The sequence below is a fragment of the Xyrauchen texanus genome, chromosome 8, assembly GCF_025860055.1.
Source record: "Xyrauchen texanus isolate HMW12.3.18 chromosome 8, RBS_HiC_50CHRs, whole genome shotgun sequence".
NCBI classification, from domain to species: Eukaryota; Metazoa; Chordata; class Actinopteri; order Cypriniformes; family Catostomidae; genus Xyrauchen; species Xyrauchen texanus.
Window position 1 is genome coordinate 36,520,910 of NC_068283.1, and position 23,042 is coordinate 36,543,951.

A 23,042-nucleotide genomic window follows, 5' to 3' on the forward strand; every position below is an offset into this window, starting at 1 on the left:
TATATCATTATACATACATTTTTCTGCTTCTCAGTGTCACAACGGTTTGAAAAATGTCCAGTAAAGTTCTCCAGTTTTTGTAACCAGGACATCTAAAATCAAAAGATGAGCCCTCAAACAAGCAACTGAACATGTCTGGTTCTTTAGAACTGCTGCAGACAAGTACAATAAAACATTAAACATTCACAAAGCAAAATCATATTCTTCATTACAATTAATAACATCATCACCATTCTTCATGGATAAAATGACAGCACTTCAACGGCACAATTTGATGACATATTAAAGAGTAGAAATGATTGTCACAATTCAAATGTAACAGGAGAGAACAGGCAGTTGGAGATGTGATAAACTGACACTGAGAAAAAAATTGTGAAGCTCATAGACTGCCAGTGCTATAGAGCCACTTTAAATTTTTTATGATTCTGGCAAGCAGGAAAATCAGAGTAAATATTTCATAGTCCATGCAAAAGTGGCCAGTGACTGCAAAACGTCTTTCTAAAAGATTTGTGCAACAAGCTCAAACATTTACATTCATTAAAACAGTTTTACATTTGAAAAGGATGTAGTAGAGTGGCCAATTGTTTAATATATATATATATATATAAATAAAGGTAAACAATGTAATACTTTTGGTTTACAGTTTAGTCTGAAGCTGCTTCTCGGATGAATGAAATTGAACTGAAGATTAACAGTTTATGGGAAAAGTTCAAAGTTTTATAAAAAATTATACTAAAGTTTTATGTATTTATTTTTTGCCTGCAAAGCATAGAGTTGTAATTAAAAGAAACTTCAGTTAGTTATCTGGAAAAGCACTTACTCAATACCACGTTAAGCAAAGAACAGGTAGGCCAGGTTGCTTGAAAAACAGATATAAAAAAATCTTTATGAAGAGTTAAAAAAAAAAAAAATCTACCACAATTAAATCTGTTAAAATCTGAACGATAATACAAACAGTTTATTTACACAATAGATGCTCTAAATATTTCAGAATGGTCTCAGTTTCTAAAAAAAAGAATTTGGATTTGCATTAGTGTGTTTATATGGGCCCATGCTGGGTAGGGCGTGGGGAAACCTCTGCTTCTTTTAAGCATGTCAAAGTCTGCAGGGAGCGACATGCTCAGCTGAGGAATGCAAAGCCTCTGAAACCCCCAATGTGGGTGAAGAGAACCTGAGGTCTGTTCCTGCATTATCATGTGAAATACCCCTCCCTCTCATCCGTCATCCTCCCTTTCTCTCTCCCTTGACCATTTGAGTGAGACAGGGAGCCATGGGGAATGGGGAGAGAGAGAGAGAGAGAGAGAGAGACAATTCATCACATGGACAAAGAGTTTTGTCTGCAAGTAGTTCTCAACCCTGCATCTCAACATTTGACCCCAATGTGGATAAGGATGCTTTGGCAGGGATTTTTAAAAGAGCCAGGACAGGGCAGGACAAGGGACTGCAAGGGGTTGCTAGCAAACAATTTAACTTTTCAAAGAGGCTGAAGATTATGCCAACTGAGTTAAAAAGGGGGAAGGGATTGCATCAAAATAAAATATACAACAAGTTCTTGAATTTTTGAGGTGCAATGAATAGACTAAATATTTGAGGTCACATGATAAAAAATGGAGCTCAATAGTTCATCTAAACAGGACCTCAGGCAAGTGATGACGTTGGTGGAAAAAGGGGCGTTGTCTGAATTATAATTTATCAGCAATAGTGGGTAGTAGTGTCTAAATGTTTTACTAGTATCACACATTATCGCGCCCATCTATCGTCAGGTCGGACGTTATGTACTAAACGCAGTGCTGGTCTATAAGAGAGGCCGCTCAAGCGTGTTTGCGTCTTTCTTAAAATTCCATATGTGGCATTTTCCCCTCGGGTGGGGTTGGTTTGGCGGGTGGTATGTGAGAGAGTATCGACCCGGGATGCATTTAGTTTACAAAGGCGATATGCCCTTAGTTTGGGTTAAAGTTCACCCTTCGCTCTGCTTTGCCCAACTCAACGTGGAGAACATGGAAGAGCGCTCGTGCGCCTCCATTTTGAGTAGTAAAACAAGGGACATAATGAAACTTATCACTTGACACACACACACACACACACACACACACACACACACACACACATTAAAGTTCCATTACAAAGAACAATCAAGAGAGGTAAGCTATATTAAGGCAACTGGCGCTACAATGAAGTCAGTTAAACGTGCTTTAAATAAAAGTCTGGAGTAGCCTACTTATTTTCTAGACTAATGAATAAGATATAAATTACCCTAACATTATAGTGTTAAGAAGTTTCTGACAGCAAGCATGTAATAAATCTCTATAAAATTATATCTCCTTCCGCCCGTCTCGCCTGTTCGCCATTTCACGAGAGCCAAGGGTGGAGAAATAAAATGGCACTTTGCACTTGAAGACACTTGTTCAGCCACAAAAGTCAAGATTCCTATTAAGATGCTTCGAGGACAAACATTTAAAAAAAATAATAATAATTTCCATACGTGTTCACTGAATTTAATTGACACTTATGTTAAAAAAAAAAAGTGTTTTAAATGTGTCTGTCAATGCGTTTTTACTGGCACTGACTTGCAGTGGTGGAAAATGTATTTAATTTCGACTATTTGTGTAATGGTTCGTATTTATGCATTGTGGTAAAAATATCACACAATATATATAAAATAATAATAATTATTATTATTATTATCAAGAATACGATTTTTGCCCTAAAAATCAAAGGTCTTACTAGAAACTTCTTAACACTGTATTGTAAGTTTTGCCTAATTTTGAATCGTTTTGATTAGTTTGCAAAATAAATACTCTAGACATTTATTTAAAGCATTTTTTAAACATGCCTATATATATATATATATATATATATATATATATATATATATATATATATATATATATATATATATATTATTTTTTATTTTTATTATTATTGCTTGTGCTATACAATTTAAACTTCCTTTTTATTCCAGTATAATATACATTTCTAGACAGTGCACTCACTGATATTAAAAGATTATATAATGTATATCTTGTTCAATTATATAGATATTCATCTATGCTAAAAAGATAATTTTTGTATTGTTTTCATGTAAAAATTCTTAAAACAACTTAATTTGTTTATCTTGTTTTAGAAGCAACACCGCATAATATATTCAGGTTTTTCAGAGAATGTATTTTTAACATGTGTGCTTTGTCTCACTGTACTGGCAGTTTTTATAGTCAAAACAAGTGAAAAAAATCTACCAGTGCTGAAGAAGTAATCCAAAGTATTTAGATTACGTTACTGACCTTGTGTAATCTAATGGAATGTTACAAATTACATTTTACAGCATGTATTCTGTAATCTGTAGTGGAATACATGACAAAAGTAACCCTCCAAACCCCCAGTACATTTTTAAATATACATTTATATTATATATTTTAATGATAATGGAAAAAACTTCTTTAAATTGTTAATAAAAAAAGACTTCCCTATTGAGTGCATATGAGTTATAGTGTACAAGAGAATCATACCCAAATTAGAACCAACCGGAGGGTGACACTAAAACAAAGCAAACATTATAAAAAGGACCAAAATAAAGCTCAAAATGTGTGTCATGAATAAGTATGGGTAAAAAAAGCACAACATACACTGAAATGTACCGCTGTGTATCTATAGATTACGCCTTTTGTTGTGGGTTACATATTTAAGTTTGCCAAGTTGTAATAGCATTATTTGTGCAAACACTTGCAGACAGAACATAGTTCGATTTCCCCGTCACACTACAAAACCAGCCGGAAATTCTTGTCCTGTGTGAGTAACATGGGCCTATACGTCTCAACCATGTGGGCCAGTAGCCTATACGTTCAGTCATCTTCCACAGACAACGCCCAATTACCACAATGAATCTCAGCCACATGGGCAGGCGCAGAATGTGCTAGAACACTATAGGCAACATATAGGAGCCGGATAAGCGTTCATGTCAGCATAGAGCGAAGTGTGATGAAATGTGGGGCTGTCATTTCATAAGGCTGTTGCAAAAATGCACAAAAGAGAAAATCCTAATTTCAAGGCACGCGCTCCGAAAACAAACCACAATGGCTTGATGTAGTGCATAGTGCTAATAACATCTCTCCCTATTTACACTAGGCTGTATTTGTTTTGTACCATCATGCTTTTGTAAATGCAATGAGATCCAACGTGCACAATGCGATTTAAATGCACTCTCACAGCAATAAAGTAGCCTACTGTATTCCACTGTAAACGGAAATCGTCACGTTTGAGTCAAATGATGTCGAACGTGAGGATTTGCCTTTAGATGAACGCCTGCAGTGCAGCAGAGGCAAATGCTCTCGAGCGGATTCTCGTGCTACTCTGGATCACTCCTCTTTACGCACGCGACGCTGTGGCTTCAGCTTCTCGCAGGCAGTGAGGGGAGACCTGCCTTCATTCATAAAGTCACCGGGCTAATCGAGAGTACTATAGCGCCGTGAAAGAGGCGGCGCGCGCTGTCAATGCACCGCCCACACCGGAGAAGCGGAGGGGGTTGGTCGAGAAGAGGAGGTTTGCTAGTTGACGAGGAAATGGGGGGTGGAACGGAACCGAAACGGTCTTAGATACACAACCAAGCATCCACACTGGAAGTGCTACAATGGCAGCACACCATTTACATATACTTACCGGGGTAATTATTTAATGATTGTGTCATTTTGCTCTGCTTTCGTTTCAAATTGCTGTCTATCTGAGGAGCAAACCTCGTGGATAATGAAAGTAGACTATGGGTTTAACTTTGCATTTTTCTTCAAGCAAAGACACGGCCAAATGAATAGTTTCCATCGTGTTACGACATGTTCTGGTCATACAACGCGTTCTAAAAAAATTCAAATAAATTATTTCGTTCCATTCGAACCTGATCATGAATATTAATTCGACCGTAAATAATTCGCTGCCTCAAAGAACAGCTCTACTAAAACTGTTATGGCCAAACACAGCATTTTTCACCCTTAAAGTGTCAAAATCTTTCAACAATCATATGGCTCTCATTCTTGAGGACTAAAAAGTCAGATTTGAAGCACAGACTAACTTCAGCAATATCCTTTAATTGGGATTGCATCGAAAATCCTAAAAATCAGCATGTTCCTTTTCTTCTTAGAAAGTCTGATAGTATCTTGTGCATTTTAACAAGTATTTGGTAAATGCACTTTGTGAACATACACACTGTCGAGGAACATAATGCAAGGTTTTCATATTTGTTTTGACTATGTGCTTCGTAAAAATACGTTTCAAATCACTAGTAAAATCGTCAACATGAGTAGTTTCAATTTCTTGCTCCCAAATAATTATATTCTAAAAATTACCTCAAGGAAAAAGTAAACTTTGCATTCACTTCACGTCTACACTGAACACAGAGTACAACACCATATGTCCAAAATCATGAGGCCAACGTCATCATGATAGGCTATACTAGACAAAAACAAAAAAATAATCTTTAAAACCCCGATTAAATGTTGGCATGCACAGATACAGCTGAACAAACAAATCCTGAATACAGAAAAACTTCTTGCACATTTATATTGACTTGTATTCAAATTATCTGGTTTTATAAACCATTAAAAATAAAAGTACAAGACCAAACATTTAAAAAACACTCAGGTCAACCTTACAGTGTTTGATGTCAGACAGTTATAATGACTGTGAAATAAATTTTTGGGTCTTTCAAAAATTATTTATACATTTTGAACTGATTAAAAGGTTCCAGTTCAATTCACATATTCTGACATTTTCCAACAAATTAAATCTTTTGATTCATGAGAATATTCATTGTACATATTTATATAAATAAATGTATAAAAAACTTAAAAATAAAATGGAAGACCTTGAGTATTCTGCAAACGTAGCATTACAGTGAACAGTTTATTATTAAAATGAAATGTAAGAGACTCATTAAATAAAAACTAAGTAATTAATTTTAGTTAAATTAAATTAATGAAACTAAGTAATACTTTTGACATTAACTCATTTTAAAAACAACAAATGGAGGTCTCTTTAAAAAGTTGCCTGGTTAAAAGGTTATTTTTTAATAGTTTTAAGATATGGATTTAAGAGCTGAAAGATCCCATTTTCTCTCTGAATAATTTATCTTATATTTTCATCCTTCACTTTAAATAGACGTGTATAAAAAAAAAAAAACTTAATAAAACTATCTTTTAGCCTATTTTTAAAATTGACCCATTTCAATTTCATAACAAAATGACATCAAATTTAATTGTGTATGTTTAACAAAATGAATCAAACTTAAAGATTATTATTTGATTAAAAATTCCTCTCAATTAAATTGGATGGAATTTTGTAATGAAATTGAAATGGATAAATCTTAAAATGACTTTTTTAAGTGGGGAAAAAACTGTGTTTTTGTATTTACCACTTGGAACCCTTGTAAATTACTTTGTGAATGCCTAATAAACCAGTCCCTTGTTTTTTTTTGTTTTTCTTATAGTCACAAAGTCACTACCCTGAAACACTTTGGTGTCCTTTAAAAATTCTCAAGACAATCAAGCAAATGTCTCTTGATCTCATAGTATCTCCCCTTCAAGGGAAAGAAGACCCACACCAGGAGTGGTGGTGGCGTAGTGGCTAAAGCACAGGGCTGTTAATCAGAAGGTCCTTGGTTTGAACCCCACAGCCACCACCATTGTGCCCTTGAGCAAGGCACTTAACTCCAGGTTGTCCCTGTAATAATTGCACTGTAAGTCGCTTTGGATAAAAGCGTCTGCCAAATGCATAAATGTAAATGTAAGACCCAGCCCAAAGTTTCAAAACGAGTGCTCTTCATTCTTCCAGAACGTGACGTCAGACTCGGAGTACTTTTTGATCACCTAACTCCAAGAACCTAAAGAATGTTAAAGATGTGAAGCACTACTGCTGCTGCTAACAACAACCGTCCCACCTCTTCATGTCGTTGTCTTTACCTTTCCCTGCTTAAAATCATTAATGATCAGAAATCACCCTTTGATGTTTGTCCAAGACAAATTCTGTGATTTGTCGTTAAAAGAAACAGCAGGTTTGGAATGTAAAGAGAGTTCTTCTGTCTGCCAAAAGAGTTAAAAATTAAGTTTAAATGCTTAGTAGTCCACAGAACACAGGCCTCTTGAGTAAACACAGATAATACTGCTGGGAAGACCAAAATAAATTGTAATAAGTCAAAACAATGAGCTTCAAATGTCTTAAGTCACAACGGGATTGCATGCCTTTCCTAAATACAAAGGCAAATAATACGGTTTATAAAACAAGATTACATAAGAAATCCAGAAACTACAACAAAAAAAAATCTCTAAACAACCCTTTCTGTAGAGAGAATTAAAAAATGAAACTAGAATACCATCATGCACAAACAAGACAAAACAATTATTTCTGAGACTAAAGTAAATGCCATTTTTCGTCACACAGATGTAAAAATAAATAATATACATACACGCATACATACATATATACATATACATATATATATATATATATATATATATACAATCTTTAAATCTGAAACTAGACCCAGTTGAGCTCACATTCTTTGAAATGTATAAAGTATCTCATTATTTGGGTGCGCTGTTCGATTATGCTAAATTTACCAGTATAGCACCAAGTCCACAAAAAAGGCTGCTTCAGCAACAAAAGGAATACCACCACCATCACATCAATGTTTTAAATGACAAGCAATATCACTTCAGTACAGGGAGTAGTGTAAAACCAAAATATCATGGGCATAACCAAAATGTCCTATGTATGCTATATGTATACGCACAAGACCCTCCTCCTCCTGAGAAGGCCTACATGCTCCTTGCATGTGCCGGAGTCTCTGTGTGTTAAGGGGAAGGTGGAATGACTCCATGTAGGTCTAGGAGGTTTGGCAGCCCCTTCCCCCTCTCTATGCTTTTAGAATGTGAGTGTGTGTGTCTGTGTGTGTGTAAGAGGGCTAGCATGACCATACCAGCACATGCCTGTTATGAGGTCATGTGATCTAGAGACTCCATTTTAAGTGATTTAGACTCAGAAGGAGGGAGGTGCAATGTGAAGGAAGAGAAGGAGGAGGGATAGAGAGAGAAAATAGCATAAGAGAGAAGAACAGTGTTGAATGATCTCTACTGGGGTTATATGGACCCATGAAGGGGAAATGGGTAAAGAAAACAAGCAACGGATAGATTCTCTGTCACTTTCATTGCGTCCATACCTATGGTGAAAATGTAAAGGGGTACATTTTCGTGAGTGACCATAAAATTAAATCTATGCACATAATTGTGGCAAAACCATGGACTTTTTTTTCTTTATATGGACAAATGTCCTGCTCCTCTACTGCTGATGGCACGTATGTCTGCACAGGAGAACTATGGAATAAGAAGAGAAGTAACAAAGGCATGTGGATTTCACTACGAACATGTTTGGACCCTTCCTCAGCTAAAAACAATCAATCAAAATCCACCTCAATGCAAGCAACGATTGAATTAAGGCAGCAATTGTGAGATGATTTCAGATTGATATTTAGTCACACACACACTAAAACGTTGTTCAAAAGGGATCAAAACATCTTCCTAAACGAGGTCACATTTTATAAAGGACATACAAAAATTGTTACAAAAAAAAAAATAATCTGATATATTTTCTCTGTTCTAATGTGCGCATTAACGGTCTTGTGATGATAAATACAGAGAAGTAATCTAATTTTTTAAGATTTTTCTAGTTTTAAATGATAAATGCAAAAGTGAAAGAACTTTTAAAATATAACAAATGTACAAAATCTGTTAATTCATTAATTCTAGCGGCAAGGAACAATTATTTGCTGTATGATGTCCATTCACAAATGGGGACAAGCTTGTGGGAATTTCCTGAAGATAGGTTTAAAGCTTTTTTTTCTAGTGGTGGAAGATGACACCAAAACTGTGTTTAAAACATCCCAAAATACCTATTTTCTTACCATTTTACGTCCAGTTTTATTCTAGTGTAACTTAATTCCACAAATCATTGAAATAATTCTGTTAGCTACTGGCCATGTCTGAGTTACACTGGGAGGGAGAGAAGAAAAAAAAGTGATCTGGAAAATGGGATTGCTTTGGGTGACACCTAGGGACTTGGATCTGGTGGGCGGATCTGTTTGCAAAGAAGCAAAAGAGGAATGAATGAGTCAACAAGTAGACACAGAAATTAAATGACAAAAATAAGTGAATTGCATGCATTGTTGAACTAGTGCTAGCTTAGGAAGCATGTCATTGCTTACATTTCTATTATTATTTGGAAATTATTTTTTATTTTATATTGTCTTTGACTGTTTTGGTTTGTGAACGGTGTTTGGTCTGTGCAAGTTTCTCTTGTAAACAATGACACGCTTACTGCCTCCTCCTCCACATGACGTGTGCCCTTACCAATAAGATTACGTCATCCCTCTCGAGCGCACGTCACAGAGATGTGCGGAAGCGAACATTTGTAGTTGAAAAGTATAAGTATTGTTTTGTTTCTAAAAATAATCAATCGTTTGGGTTCAGAAGAACATTATTTTTCAACTGGAGTCGTGTGGATTATCCGTAAATTTCCATTTTGGACAGTCAAATAAAATGGAGACCATTCACTTGCATTGTTTAAAGGAGGAGGCCTGAAAGGAAATCCTAAAAATCTTAAATTCTGTTTTGATGAAGAAAGAAACTCGATACATCTTGGATGGCCCGAGGGCAAGTAAATTATCAGAAAATTTTCAATTTTAGGTGAACTATTCCTTTAATTGTTTTTTATTTGCGCTGCTTGAGTTCTTTTCTCACAAGAACTATCAGGAGTACAGGTAATAACAGGAATCTTAGCCAGCAGCATTTTAACACATCCAGAGGAAGAACTATGCAGCGTTATTATTTACAGTGCAACTAAACACGTTTTAATCACACTTCATTGTTTCGCTCTTTGTAAATGCATGCAGCATATAGTCAAATATGTAATGAATATAAAGTAATAGTATTCAGAACAAGATGTTGCTTGTGATGGGCTGCTAACAATGCTTACTTTGTGTCATCATCTTAAATGCCATGACCTCGGCACTCCATATGTTCATTAGCCCACTTGGGGGGAAAAAAGGAGGAGAAAAAAGGAGGTAGAGAAATGTAAAGAATTTTAAGTTGAAGGGGCCTTTCCCTTCCTTCATGCATGGGGCAGACAGGGGCCCATACATCAGATGGGTAAACCACAGTGAACTCCACTAGTCTCACATCTCTTCCACAGAGAAAAAAAAAAAAACACACACACACACAACATACCCACACGCCTCATCTTTAAAGCCAAAATGAAATATTAATTCAATATCAAATTAAACATTCAAAAATCACTCAAACTCTTCAATTTGTCCAGAACAATAAGCTTTCCAATGTGAATACCTTAACTTATTTGCTATTTCCCGTTATATTCTGTTTGGGATCTGAGAGACAAAAGCCAATTTAATACAAAACAATTTCAAATGTTGTTTTATTTATTTTTTTACATTACTGAAATTTTGGGTATATAAGATTCAGGTATAAAACATGAATAATTGCAACTAATTATCACCGATTGGTCATTGGTCTGACCAATGGTGTAGATTTGGTTTGAACATTGAGAGGGACCAAATGTGGGTTATGGGGGATTTGCAATGTTTCATTACAACAATGCATAATAACAGCTCAATTGAATGCACAGATACATTTTTTAAAAGGTATATTCAATGTAGGGATGCTGTGTTTGAGTTTGACATTTAGATTACCATCTGAGAAAAAAAAAATAATAATAAAAAACATAGTTAACCGGTTTTACAATTATATGCACATTTTCTTATCATGCAACAGCACTGATGCAAAAAATAAATATAATTTAACAATTGGCTAAACGTCTAAGTGGACGTATTTCTGGGGGATATGTGGACGCTAAGGGAAGCCCTATAATAAGAAAACTGATAAATACAAACACACACATAAAGGAGGTAATAAGAGATGTTCCAATCTAGGGCACCACACTGCTTAAGCACATAACTGAGCTCAGGATGCTCATAAGTGTAAACTGAGTGCAAAAATGTAAGATTATTGTGGGTGCACAACATGTAGTTCATGCCATTAAACATTTTTTTCTTCTGCATCAGTTTATTAAAGCAATCTGTTGTTCTGTCAGACACCCCAACATAAAGAATCGGCAACAGACTCTAAATACTGTCCACAACACCTTACAAATAAACCTTTGGACTATGCATAATAATGGGAACATTGCTTACAGCAGGTAATTTAAAGTCCGATCGTGACTAAAATTGACATGTATTGTTGAATGCAGTGAATTTGTAGAGAAGCATTGCTTTAAAAAATGATTTAAGACACAACTTTTCAAAGTTCACCCGCTGACAGCACGCAAATACCCTGTGTGCTGTCAGCATGCTTAAACATTACAAAAAGTGGCATCTTTAGTTCACCACTTTAAAATCACCACAGCTAAAAATATTAAACTTTTGGATGACTAGAGGAGCATCCTGTCCCATTTGTAGAATATGTCTTTCTTGGACTTCTGTCTGCTTGTTTTACATCCGTTGTCTTCAGTCAGTCATTTAAATGCTGCAAAACAGCCAATTTAAGTTGCTTTTTGATGGATATGAATCTGTTAGATCAAATACCTCTTGTTATATTTTGGAATTTGTGTGTTTAAATTTCAGTTTCACGTGAAATGAATGTTCATGTTCAGTTCAGGGCACCAGACAATTTAAGCACCACGCCGCCACCATCCATAACCATAGCAACAGCTCCAGAACCTACACAGGCACAATCGTTTTTCCATTTAGGCTTACAAAATCTTACGAAAAATTATTTTAGATTATACATTTATAAATTATATATAACATTTTTGTCAAGTGTAAATAATGCATTTCACGGTTTGTAATCATGGATTGTAAATTCTTATGGTTGAGTTAACCATATTTTTAATCACGGTTAATAGTAAAACTGTATAATCTCATCATCCCTAATTCAATGAATTCTCTTAAATATTTATACACTGCATCATATCAAACATTCAGAAAAAGCATTAGGTTAATGTTTAAGAAATAATTTACCCTTTCAGAAAATTACAATTATTTCCTGATCATCTGAAATGCCTGTCTGCTTTCCTCACCATGAAAAACAACTGATCATTTCTATGGACACCTTTAACATCTTCACTGACTCCACATATAACTCATGTGATGGATTTCGTGTTTTCTAAATTCCTATGAACATTTTGTGTGGGTTACAGACCTAAAGACCAAAATTGCACATTGTCAGCCACTGACTGTCATGAGTTTTATTCCTGCAGGGGGAGCTTGACGCTTCAAAACCGAATTCAACATTCATCCGCATTTAAATCCATTGAGACGTTTTACACTGGATAGATTTTTTCTCGATATGACAGACTCACAACAACACAATTGCAAGATATCTCATATGAAAAGGGGAGACGGGGTGTGCCCTGTCTCCCCCAATTCTACACCGGCTCTGGCAGTGTCAGACATTTTGCTTAGCTGTCATGCAGTGTGACTGCTCATAAGATGGCCAGATGTAATGAAAAAGATACAGTCTGAAATAATGTTGTACATGAATTTTACACAAAATCTCACTGGGATTGTATTGTACAGTCTATCAAGCAACAATCGTAAAAATCGTAGTGTGGACCCAACTGTACGCTATAGTAACATGAAAATCGTGTACCCGAGTTTCCACTCTTTTTTGACCAATGAAATTCTATGACTTTTCCATAAACTTTTCAGCCATTTGGATACAGATTTAAAAGTCGATTCAGAGTGATGTGCCAAGTAATCGTTCAGATTAATTTTCAATGGCAAGAGAGTACGTTTTTTAATCTAAATAAGAGCAACATTTATCTCATAACTAGTTGATATTTTCAGCCAGAAGAAAAAAATAAAATAAAATAAGAAAATATATATTTCACTACAGAAATTGCCATGACATTTCCACACCTGGTAACCAAACTTCTCAGATATTTTCAGGTTTTCCATGCCTATGGAAACCCTGGTGTACACCCAGTAAATGTACACTCCTATCAGTTGTTTCTTTTGATTTTCAGTATTTATCATACATGACAAATTGACCCCTTTACTAAAATGGATGCCAGTCACCAAGTGTATGCCTACTTTGTGATACACCAGAGGGTTAAAGCTTCAATAACTTCCATGTAGAGTGAATTGATCACAAGAACATTTTAAAATAATTTGGGGGAAACAAGAAGTTATACAATTACATAAGCTTTCCGAAGCAATGTAATTTGCAAAAATTTTCCATTTAAGAGATATGCTGTCAAAGATTAATAGAAAGAATCTGAATTTGGCATGATTTCCTGGACTGAAAACTCTGAGCCCTGTCCCACTACTTGGGCAACCATGCTACAAAATGTCACCAACTGTTGATCTGAACTTCAAGCAAAGTCCTATGCCAACCTGTTTATGATGCCCACATATAATGCCTTGTGGTTGCAAGACTCTGTAGTTCTCCTGTCCATTGACATCAACATTCATCTTTGAAAGAGGGTTTCTGAAAGCTCTCAATGGACGGTAACAGAGAGAATGGTCTTAGATTATTACTAGTTATTTGACCTTCCAGTGAACAACAACCAGCTCTCGCTAACTCTATTAATTAAAATCCTCCCCAAACATAGGCACTCTCTACATCAAAGATTATTAGCAGGAGAAACCCCTTAATCAAAAGTACAACATACAATTCTATCTTATCAGGGCCTATATTTCCCCTCAGTTTATGCCAAATGAACTCATTTTATACTAAAAGCCTTGTAAAGATACAACTGCATGAACATATGTGTGTTTGTGGTACTTAAAGCCGCCTCCTTTGTAGAGGTAAAGGGACTTCGATCCTTTTAAAAAAAACAGCACAGATGGTTCAAAATAGGGAAGGGAGAGAAGACACATTGGTAGGGGGTTAAAATGGGAGTGGTTCTCTTAAAGGCACAATGCACATTGAACCTTCACATTTTCAGCATCTTTACGTGACATGCCGATATTTCTTTGTACCTCACTCACTCGGTCCCTCTTTTTCCATCTGTTTTTGCCTTTTTCAAAACAAGAATTGTTTTGAGAAAATCTGCCTCCGTAATGGGAGAAAAGGGAAGCCCACAAGGAAGTGCTGCTGTGCGTTCCCCTCAATCCCCACCCCCCCTCCTCTCCTCTTCCCTACTCTCCTCCCTCTTCCTGCTCAGGCAAGCCTAGTGAGCAGAACATCATATCACCAAATTTACATGCCTGTATGTTCTGCTAGCCTGCCGAAAAGTCCTGTGAATGTGGAAATGAATAACAATGCATGTGTCCTGCTGCAAATGAAAGAAGGACAGCAAATGTACAGAGGGACAAAGGAAGAAAAAGAGATAAGAGATAAGCGATGAGAAAAACACAGCGATAAGAGTAAAATTGCAAGCCGGGGTGGGTGGGAGTGACAGCAAGCAAACAAGCGTGCTAGTGAAATAGAACAAGAGAAAAATGAGAACGAGGTTGCCTCTTGTGCGGCACAGTCAACGGCTTCTGAGAAACTGCACACAGGTGTTCCTGGCCTTCTGATTGGTCGCACCTCCTCCATAAAGACCCCTCCCCCTGCCTTTTGTAGTACTACGATCACAAGAAGAGAGAAAATGACAGAGAAAAGGAGGGAGGGAGCCAGCAAGAGAAATACCATGGGAGAGAAGACAGAGCAAGCATGTGTGGCTTCAGAGTGCCTGAGCATGCAATCACAACAATTATTTACCTAGTAAAATGCTAGGATTAATTTAAATAAAACCCAAGCTCTTTTTTCCCCCCATTTCTCACTGAATACACTATTAAAATATATTTTTTATTATTAGTACCAGCTTCTTTGAATGCACAGATCCTTACTAAATGTCAACATCAAAATTGCAGTTATTTCAAAAATAAGTTATTCCTTCAGCCAAAGCAACCCTTTTATTTGGTGGACATTGTCTGCAGTACTTTCCATGTCATATATATATATATATATATATATATATATATATAATATAAAAAAAATACATCAAGAGTTTTTTTTAAAGATCTTCTACTCTAATTTATTCACAATACGTGTGACACCAAACATGGGTAAATGAGGATCTCTAGCTTCTCAAAAATTACCAGTTAAAGAATATGTGCAATTATGAGGCAGTTTCACTGATCATTAACATTAAGGCATATTTTGAGAACATACCAAGAGGGAAAGCCCACCAATATGCTACTGTTTGAGTGTGTTGGTGGGCGTTCCATCTTGGTATGTCCTCATAATATAACTTAATGTTATTGATCAGTGAAACTGCCTCTTAATTGCACATATTCCTTTATTGGTCAGTTTCGAGAAGGCAAGAGTTCCTCATTTACAACAGGTTTTCTGTACATCAGTAAACTTTTTTCCAATTTGCACAGTAACAAGTCTATCCATGACCACACACATGCATTCAGATGAATGGCTATCATTTTGGATTGAAATTATAATTCCAATTCAACTAATGTGCTACTGTTTGCCTCAATGTTGAAGTATGATATTTCTGTTAGGTAACAGTTACTCTAGTTTAAGTATTTAAGCGGCTAGAATCACAAATAGCCTACTTCTAAAATAAATACATTTCTATTGTGGTTCTACACCAACCAACTATTTTTTAAATGGCACAGCACTAGCCATTTGCAAAATTCGCAAGCTTTTCTCATTTTCTCTGCTGTATTATATAGGCTAGTTCACAATTACTTTGCCTTTGAGATTATTCGTCATACTGTCTACAAGAATTTTGTATAAGCAGCGAAGACCCTGTTGCATTTGGATTTTGAAAGGTGCTAACAAGGGAAAGGGAGCGTGCAGAGTAGCATCTGGAGGAAGGGGGGGAAGGGCCATTGTTACACTTTATCACCCAGTGCTGTCATAAAGGTGCGGCCCTTCTCCTTGTCTCCTGCCTCACAACTTCAAAAGAGGCCAATCAAGCCATCGCAAATTGTCCTGTCATACAAATGCAAAATTATATAAAGTAGAGAGAAACTCAAGGCATGAGACAAAGCCAGCCCCACAGTTCTATGCACAAAACATTATGGCTTACTCACTACACCCTATATGGTTTTCACTGTATTCCTTGCACATGTATAAGCTCAGTTTTTACCAATAACTACCTTTTACTCCAAACTACCAAGTAAATAAATGCTTAAACCCTAGCTTTTTTTAGCCTGGATTTTTTGACCCAATTTTTTTTTTGTGTGTCCTTCAAAGACTTAATTTCAGCAATCAGATGTCTTCATCAAAACACATGTCTGACTTTAGTTAGGAACACTTACAGCAGAGCCATGTTACCAAATGCAAGGGGTGTGCACAATAGCAAAGGAGCTGCTCTGAGTCCTCCACACCCTCCAAATCTATTGACCGCAGCTAACTTCATATTTTATTTTTTTCTTCTCCAAAACAACTAATGCAAATTTAAAGCAATTGCAAAATATCTTACTGTGTCTTACTGGCATACATATGTGTTGTTTACAAAAAAAGTCTGATTTTATCTGGGTGACCGGTAGCTCCAAAGGATTCAGTATAACAAAGGGCCAAAACAACATTTACGCAGAACCTGGGAGGCGTGCATTGCTTTTAAACGTCCTGCACCTCAGAGGCCAGCCCCACAAAGACATTTATCAAAATGGCGACCAGAAACAGTTTCACTCTAATTAACATTTCTAATGCATTTTCCACAATTCTGTTTGTGTTTATGTAAGCTGGTTACATGGAATTTTCAAATCAAAAGAACCACAGCGTCTCACCAAAGTGGACTTCTAAAATGAACATAGGGAGAAAAAGAAGTCCCTCAAGTAAGTGTTTGCAGCATAAACATAGAAATGGCAAACATTTTAGAGTTAAAGTGCAAAACGTCTATATTGCTATCCAAGTATAATACCTCACCTAGTCATTATATTGAGGATTAGCTCAGGGATTAGTGAAATGTGTACATGGTGCTACAACGTTATCAAAAGGGTGTGTAAAAAAAAATGTATCTCCTCCTATTCACGTTAATGCCGAAGTGCTTTCAAATGGAGCCTTCGACAGAGGTCGACATTGTGCGCCATTTTCTCAATTGCTGACGTTGGTTACTCTTCACACTGATGGCGACCACGTGCCACACTATCAGTGTAACACTGGCCTCCCAATACGAATCCCAATGTATAAAATGTAATTGTGGTCAATTTAAAATGTGTATCTTCAACAACAAAACAATAAATCACACTAAACATAGTGCGCTTTATACGTAAATATGGCATGCATTGAATACTGACATATAATGTATCTGAATTGCAAACATGTATTGTACGTTGGCCTAGTGAAACATTAAGATTTACGTCGAGAAGTGTGCAAAATATACAGTTTTTCTAAAAATGTTCCTCACAAAACCCGTCAGCACCACACATATGGATAAAGCGCGTAAACCGGGTCAAACACAAAGCATTGGTTCAACCAGTCAATGAAAGGGCCCTCAGTACAGGTACATTTAAAAACAGTACCGGACACAGTATTCAAACATCATAATACATCAATTAAATTACTGCGCACACATATCTGCGCACACAAAGGATCACCTGCCGTCAAATAGATTTTTCGTAGGGTGCAACCTTTTAAAACACTATCAGCGATGCACAAACCAGGTGAAACTTTGGTGGACGTTCAAAATATGTTTCGAGTATAAAGAGGTAAAAAGTAGTTTGAATTGGATGATATTTTTTGTGACACACAAACAGCCTGCTGCACGCAATGCAAACTGAGCCCCCCAAATGCATGCACACACACACACACACACACACACAAATGCATTTCTGGCGCTAATTTCCATTTCAGAGCCAAAGTTGTGTACTGATGTATCGTTTAAAACAATGCTGTCGCCATAAACGCAGGCATTAGAAAGGCAGACAACAATTCTTAAAACTTTACAGCATACATCCTATACATGTACGTTTTGTTTACAAAGTCAAAAACTCTCAATACCCTACAAAAGTACGGACATCGATAATATCCCAACGCAATAACAGCTTTAACCATCGAACTAGAAAACAAAATCTGTATTGCATGAATCATTCAAACGGACAAAGTATTGAGGCCTAGGCCTCGCAGTAGGCCAAGGCCTGACCAACAGAGGACAAGTGATTGAAATGACGTGGAGACCATCGTTGCTACATGTTTAAACAAATACGCAAGAATATTTCTAACATATGAGGAGAGAGCTGGCCATAAAGCCTAACTATAAATGTAACAGCACGTGGTGGAATGATTATTGCTTATGCCACATGAACACCCAGAACTAAAACAGTCATTAGAATCACACATGAAGAGAACTGTAGAATATCCGTGAACATACACAAAATAACGTCTGAAAAAGTAACAATTGCACAACTCTTTCAATCCAACAGAACCAAAGCGAACACACAGCAAGGGCTTGGTGGCAGTATACATATTTGTACCACCGCCACGACATACATTCAGCTTTTATATGCAGAAAGCAAACAATTGTTATACTATTCAAGATAAAGCCAAATACCTCTGCTTCTTAGGGACAGAATGTTCGACCTCAATTCGTTTGCCGTGAAGTTCCACTTTACCTGGAAAAAGGAAACAAATGATTTTTTTTTCCCTTCCCCACTCACAAATATGACCACCAACTTACATTAACTGGCCCCCATAACGTAAGCACGCGTAATAGATTAATATACGTTTCAAATTGGCCCCACAAAATTATATATAGCCTATGCCTCGTTACTGACTACTTTCCTGTGTAAAAAGTGACCGTGTGTTTAATGCATCCCCAAAAACTTGTTTACAAACGACATGTCTTTTTAAAAACAGCAAAATGCTTAGGACAATCTCTGGTTCACTGATCAGGGCTCCAAACTATTTTAGTCAACTGTATGACAGAATCTATAGGTGTAGGGCATTATTTGTTGTGCCTGTCCACTTGAGACCTAACAGCGATCAAATGAACAGCTGAAGATGAATTAATCTTGACCGTGACTTCATTTGGTGGATAGTTTTAACATGGTCCTTATCGGCATGGCGACCTTCGTGCTATGTAGAGCACACGTCACATGCTACATATGTGGAGAACCGAGGAGAGACATATTTTGTGGTCAGCAAGACAGATGCGATGAAATTGCATTAAGTCAGTATTTCAGAATGCTACTTGGCCAGTTATATTAAAAGCAAAAAGACATTCCCCTGTAGTATGCCTGTTAACTCAATACAGGCTACGTGAAAAGTGTTTCATTTTAGCTGTACTGGCCTATTAGCCAAAAGGGGGAGGGGTGGGACCTGATTCTATAGCTGTGCCGGGTAGGATGGCCTAAACCTAAAGACTGAGCTTAGAGAACCACGTCCTACAGTCTCATGTCGCTAGAATGACGGTACATTTAGTTATTAATCACAGGAGAATACAATGCACGTGCTAAACCTGCCAGGGTAACGAAAGTAAAGTCGTGAGTGATGTGTGCATGAATGCTTACTGTGCTTGTTCTTAAAAGTTCACTTTCTCAAGCACCTTTGCACTAGAGTTTTACATTGCCCTGAATGAAATGGGAATAGTACAAACATTGATTCACTTTCCCTTAACACATCACATTTTTAGAGGAAGATAAAAAAAAGTGCAGATTGAATTCTAAACGAGCAGAACGGTTATGGGAGGTCAGTCAAAGTAAGTTATTTAAGAAAAGCAGGCTAAGATGTAAACCGGTCACGAAAGGCCCATTACAACCAATTTACTCACCAGAAAATGCTTCAATCGCTTTCATTGCCCATTGGTCGTCCGGGCAATCAACAAACGCATAGCCAGTTTTCATGAGAAACTGCCCAGAGTATGGAATCTTGTAATCTTCAAAGGTTTTAACCAAGTCCTCTGCGGTCACGTTCTCAGTCAAATTTCCAATATATAGCTTGTTCATCGCGGAAAACTCTAATGATCCCCCCCCCCAAAATAGAAATGAAAATACAACTTTTCGTCAAAACCTTGTTAATCTCGAAAAGGGACTAAAACACCCACAGATTACCAAATAATCTGATGCCAGTCGGTTGGAATAAAAAAAAAAATAAAAAAAAAAAACGGGGGGAAATCAAATTGCAAGACACTGCAAAATAAAAAGGGAAAGTTCGACTAACTGTTACGTTGTAGTCTGAATAAGTCCCGCAGACGAGTGGCAAATATTCTTCACTGTAGCAACCCTCGCGAATTCCCAGTACGGTGTTGAAATGATATCACTTTAATCTGATGTTTGTTACGATGGAATAGTGGTACGAGTAAAGCGGGATCGGGAGAAATTATTTCCTTGCGCTTTCCCTCAACCTAAAGCTGTACCCTGCACTGTCACACAGATCCTACCGCTGGGCGATGGCACCGCCTCTAAAACCGAGTCGAATTTACAAAAAAAATGTGTTTGCAAAGAAGAAACCACGTGGTATCAGACTAGCTAGAGAAGGGGCCGGTCCTCCCTCTCTCTCTCTCTCTCTCTCTCTCTAGATGGTTGTGCGTGGAAAGACGTGAACATGTTCTATATATTGCGACGTATATAGGCTACTCTTCATGCATGCGTGCATGCATACAGGCCCACACATGCTTCAGTTTAACTCATGTACTATAAATCACGTTTGCAATAATTTCTTTCAACCCTTTGTTTCCACAGTGGATACAATGTTTCGGATTCCACTGAGGCACAATAGACAAAAATAAAAAATGAAGTTTATTGGTGTCATTTGACATTTTATATGATTATATATGTAAACAAACCCCCTCTGATGGAAGTATTCTCTATAGCCTGGTTTAACGTTGGTTCGCCTGCTGCCAGTTACGCAAATGGCCAAAGTTGCTAATGAATCACGTATTTCGAGCATTAAAACCAATCGCTTTTGTGGGCATGATATCAGCTGTGGGTCACGACCAGGGCAGTGTAGCAAAATATATTACCTTATAGTGTAGTTTTACAGCCAACTAAGTATATGGTATATATTTTTCTGACGTGGAGTGAATCGTAGCAACGCTTTTATTCAATGGCTGGTTTTAGTGAAACACTGCAAACCTTTCTGTTTTTATTAGGCTCTTGGGAACTTGGCCGCACGGTCTCCTAGATAGTGAGTAATTTCTAATTCCACTGACATCTCGGAAGTTCTCAAACTCACCTCCATGTCGCGTGAACCTGAGTCACGAGAAGATTCAACAACTAAATCAAAATGGGGTGTTTTGAGACATGGGGCCTAGCATAAAGGATACCGCCTCCCAACAGGAAGCGAGCAACTGTTGCATTGCCTTTTGAGTGTACACACTGTTTTTGGATGTTTCATTGCAAATGATTTCGAAATATACAATCTTAAAATTCTATTCAAATCAGTTCAACGCAAGTCTGATCGCAGATTTATAGCGGTTATGTTGTCACATATCTTCAAAGTGTACACGTGGCGACTGTCAGAAAATGGCTTCCCCTACATTGTAGTAAGAGTGGGGGTTGATCTCCCAGCACCAGCCACGTAGATACAAGGAACTCTAAAATTATTCCGCGATGAGATATATTTGCCAACATATTGACTTAAATAAGAAGCAGACGCTGTAGGAAATACATTTGATCCGCGTGGTCTGAGTTTTATATCACGCTCTGAAGACGCGCACAACTTGGGCGCAAGGATGCCTTGTTTCAAAAACGATTACGATGAGTTGACAAACGTGGCGCCATTTATTGTATACACGTCTTGTCAGTAGTTTTTATTAGATTTGTGAACACAAACAAAGGATGTTCACGTGTGTCCTAATAGACTGTGCTCGCAAGCCTATAGCGATTCTCTCGCAAGTTTTATGTCAATAAAGACTGATCTGTGCTCATGTAGACTGGTCCAGGAGGGTAAAGCAGTTACTCCAAAAGTGTCCTGAAAAAATGCTTGCATTCAAGTCTTCACAAACCAATAATCGTTGACGTGACTCAGGGCCATTCATGGGGATTCAGTCCACACGTAGCTTTAAAGCATAATGCCATTTAACTTTTTTGAAATGTGAATTTGATCAGACTATGCATTGTATATTACTGCTACTCAGCTTATACATGTCGATGTCATGATTGACATAAAGCACTGATGGGGTTACTGGTTTGATGGCATGAGCCTAAACTCAACTGGCTAAAAGTTGTACTTTGTTTGAGTGGTGTTTTAGGGGCTTTGAAGGCACCAGGCCAAACATGTTGCCTATGTACATTATATTAATTGCAGCAATAAACCTCCCATTGGCAAACATATGGGCATGAATGCAGTTCAGAATGCAATACAGTTTTCATGTATTGCATTGCATTGCATGGGATATGCATTTCATTTTATAGTCCTATTACTCTCAATAAACAGTGTTGCAACGGGGTGCACTTTGTGGTCCTATGAAGGAATTGGCATGTCAGTACAACCCCCTGTGAGTTTAAGAGGAACTCAGATTTGAGATTGCGACCTGACCACACACTGTGAGGGGGATGGGAATAGCTGGTATGGGGGTAGGGCATCTCTTCTGGGTGAGGGGGACCACAGGAATGGAACTTGTCCAGGAAAACAAGGAATTAAGACTTTAATGGTGCTTCAGTGAAAATCATCCCTGGGTGTTCCCTTGGTATATGACTGTTATTATATTAAATAATTCTTGTATTGATAGCAGGTGCTTTAGACACTATAAGGTATGAACTACAGCTTTGTTTATCAATTCAATTTGTTCCATGGAAGTTAACCAGAAAAACTCAGGATCTTGGTCTGGGGAACAACAAAGCATGCTACAGTGGGCAGGAAGGAAGTTCAGAAAGACACAACATAATAATGTAATACCCCTGATAGATATAAAGCTCAATGTGTGGAAAAGACAGTGCTTAAAAAATGAGGTAAGTGAGGTAAGGGTCTGACCACATGTCATAGGACTGTTTATTGACTTACATTCTTATGTATGTAATTGCGCTATTGCAAGGCATTTTAACTCTTTTCAAAACAGCAAATAAATACAAAGCTACAGCCATTTATATACAAGAGACCACAAGTAAA

General features: G+C 37.2%; 1 protein-coding gene across 1 annotated transcript in view; it reads right to left on the bottom strand.

Moving 5' to 3' along the window:
• The window catches only part of igf2bp1 (insulin-like growth factor 2 mRNA binding protein 1), a 45,220-nt gene extending 25,281 nt beyond the window's left edge, over window positions 1–19,939 (bottom strand). Inside the window, exons 1-2 of the mRNA XM_052132426.1 lie at window positions 19,765–19,939; window positions 18,547–18,607 (exon numbers count right to left, since the gene is read on the bottom strand). Of these exons, the coding sequence (XP_051988386.1) occupies window positions 18,547–18,607; window positions 19,765–19,939 (236 nt within the window). The remainder of the gene's footprint in view (window positions 1–18,546; window positions 18,608–19,764) is intronic.
• Between the last annotated feature and the right edge of the window lie 3,103 nt (window positions 19,940–23,042).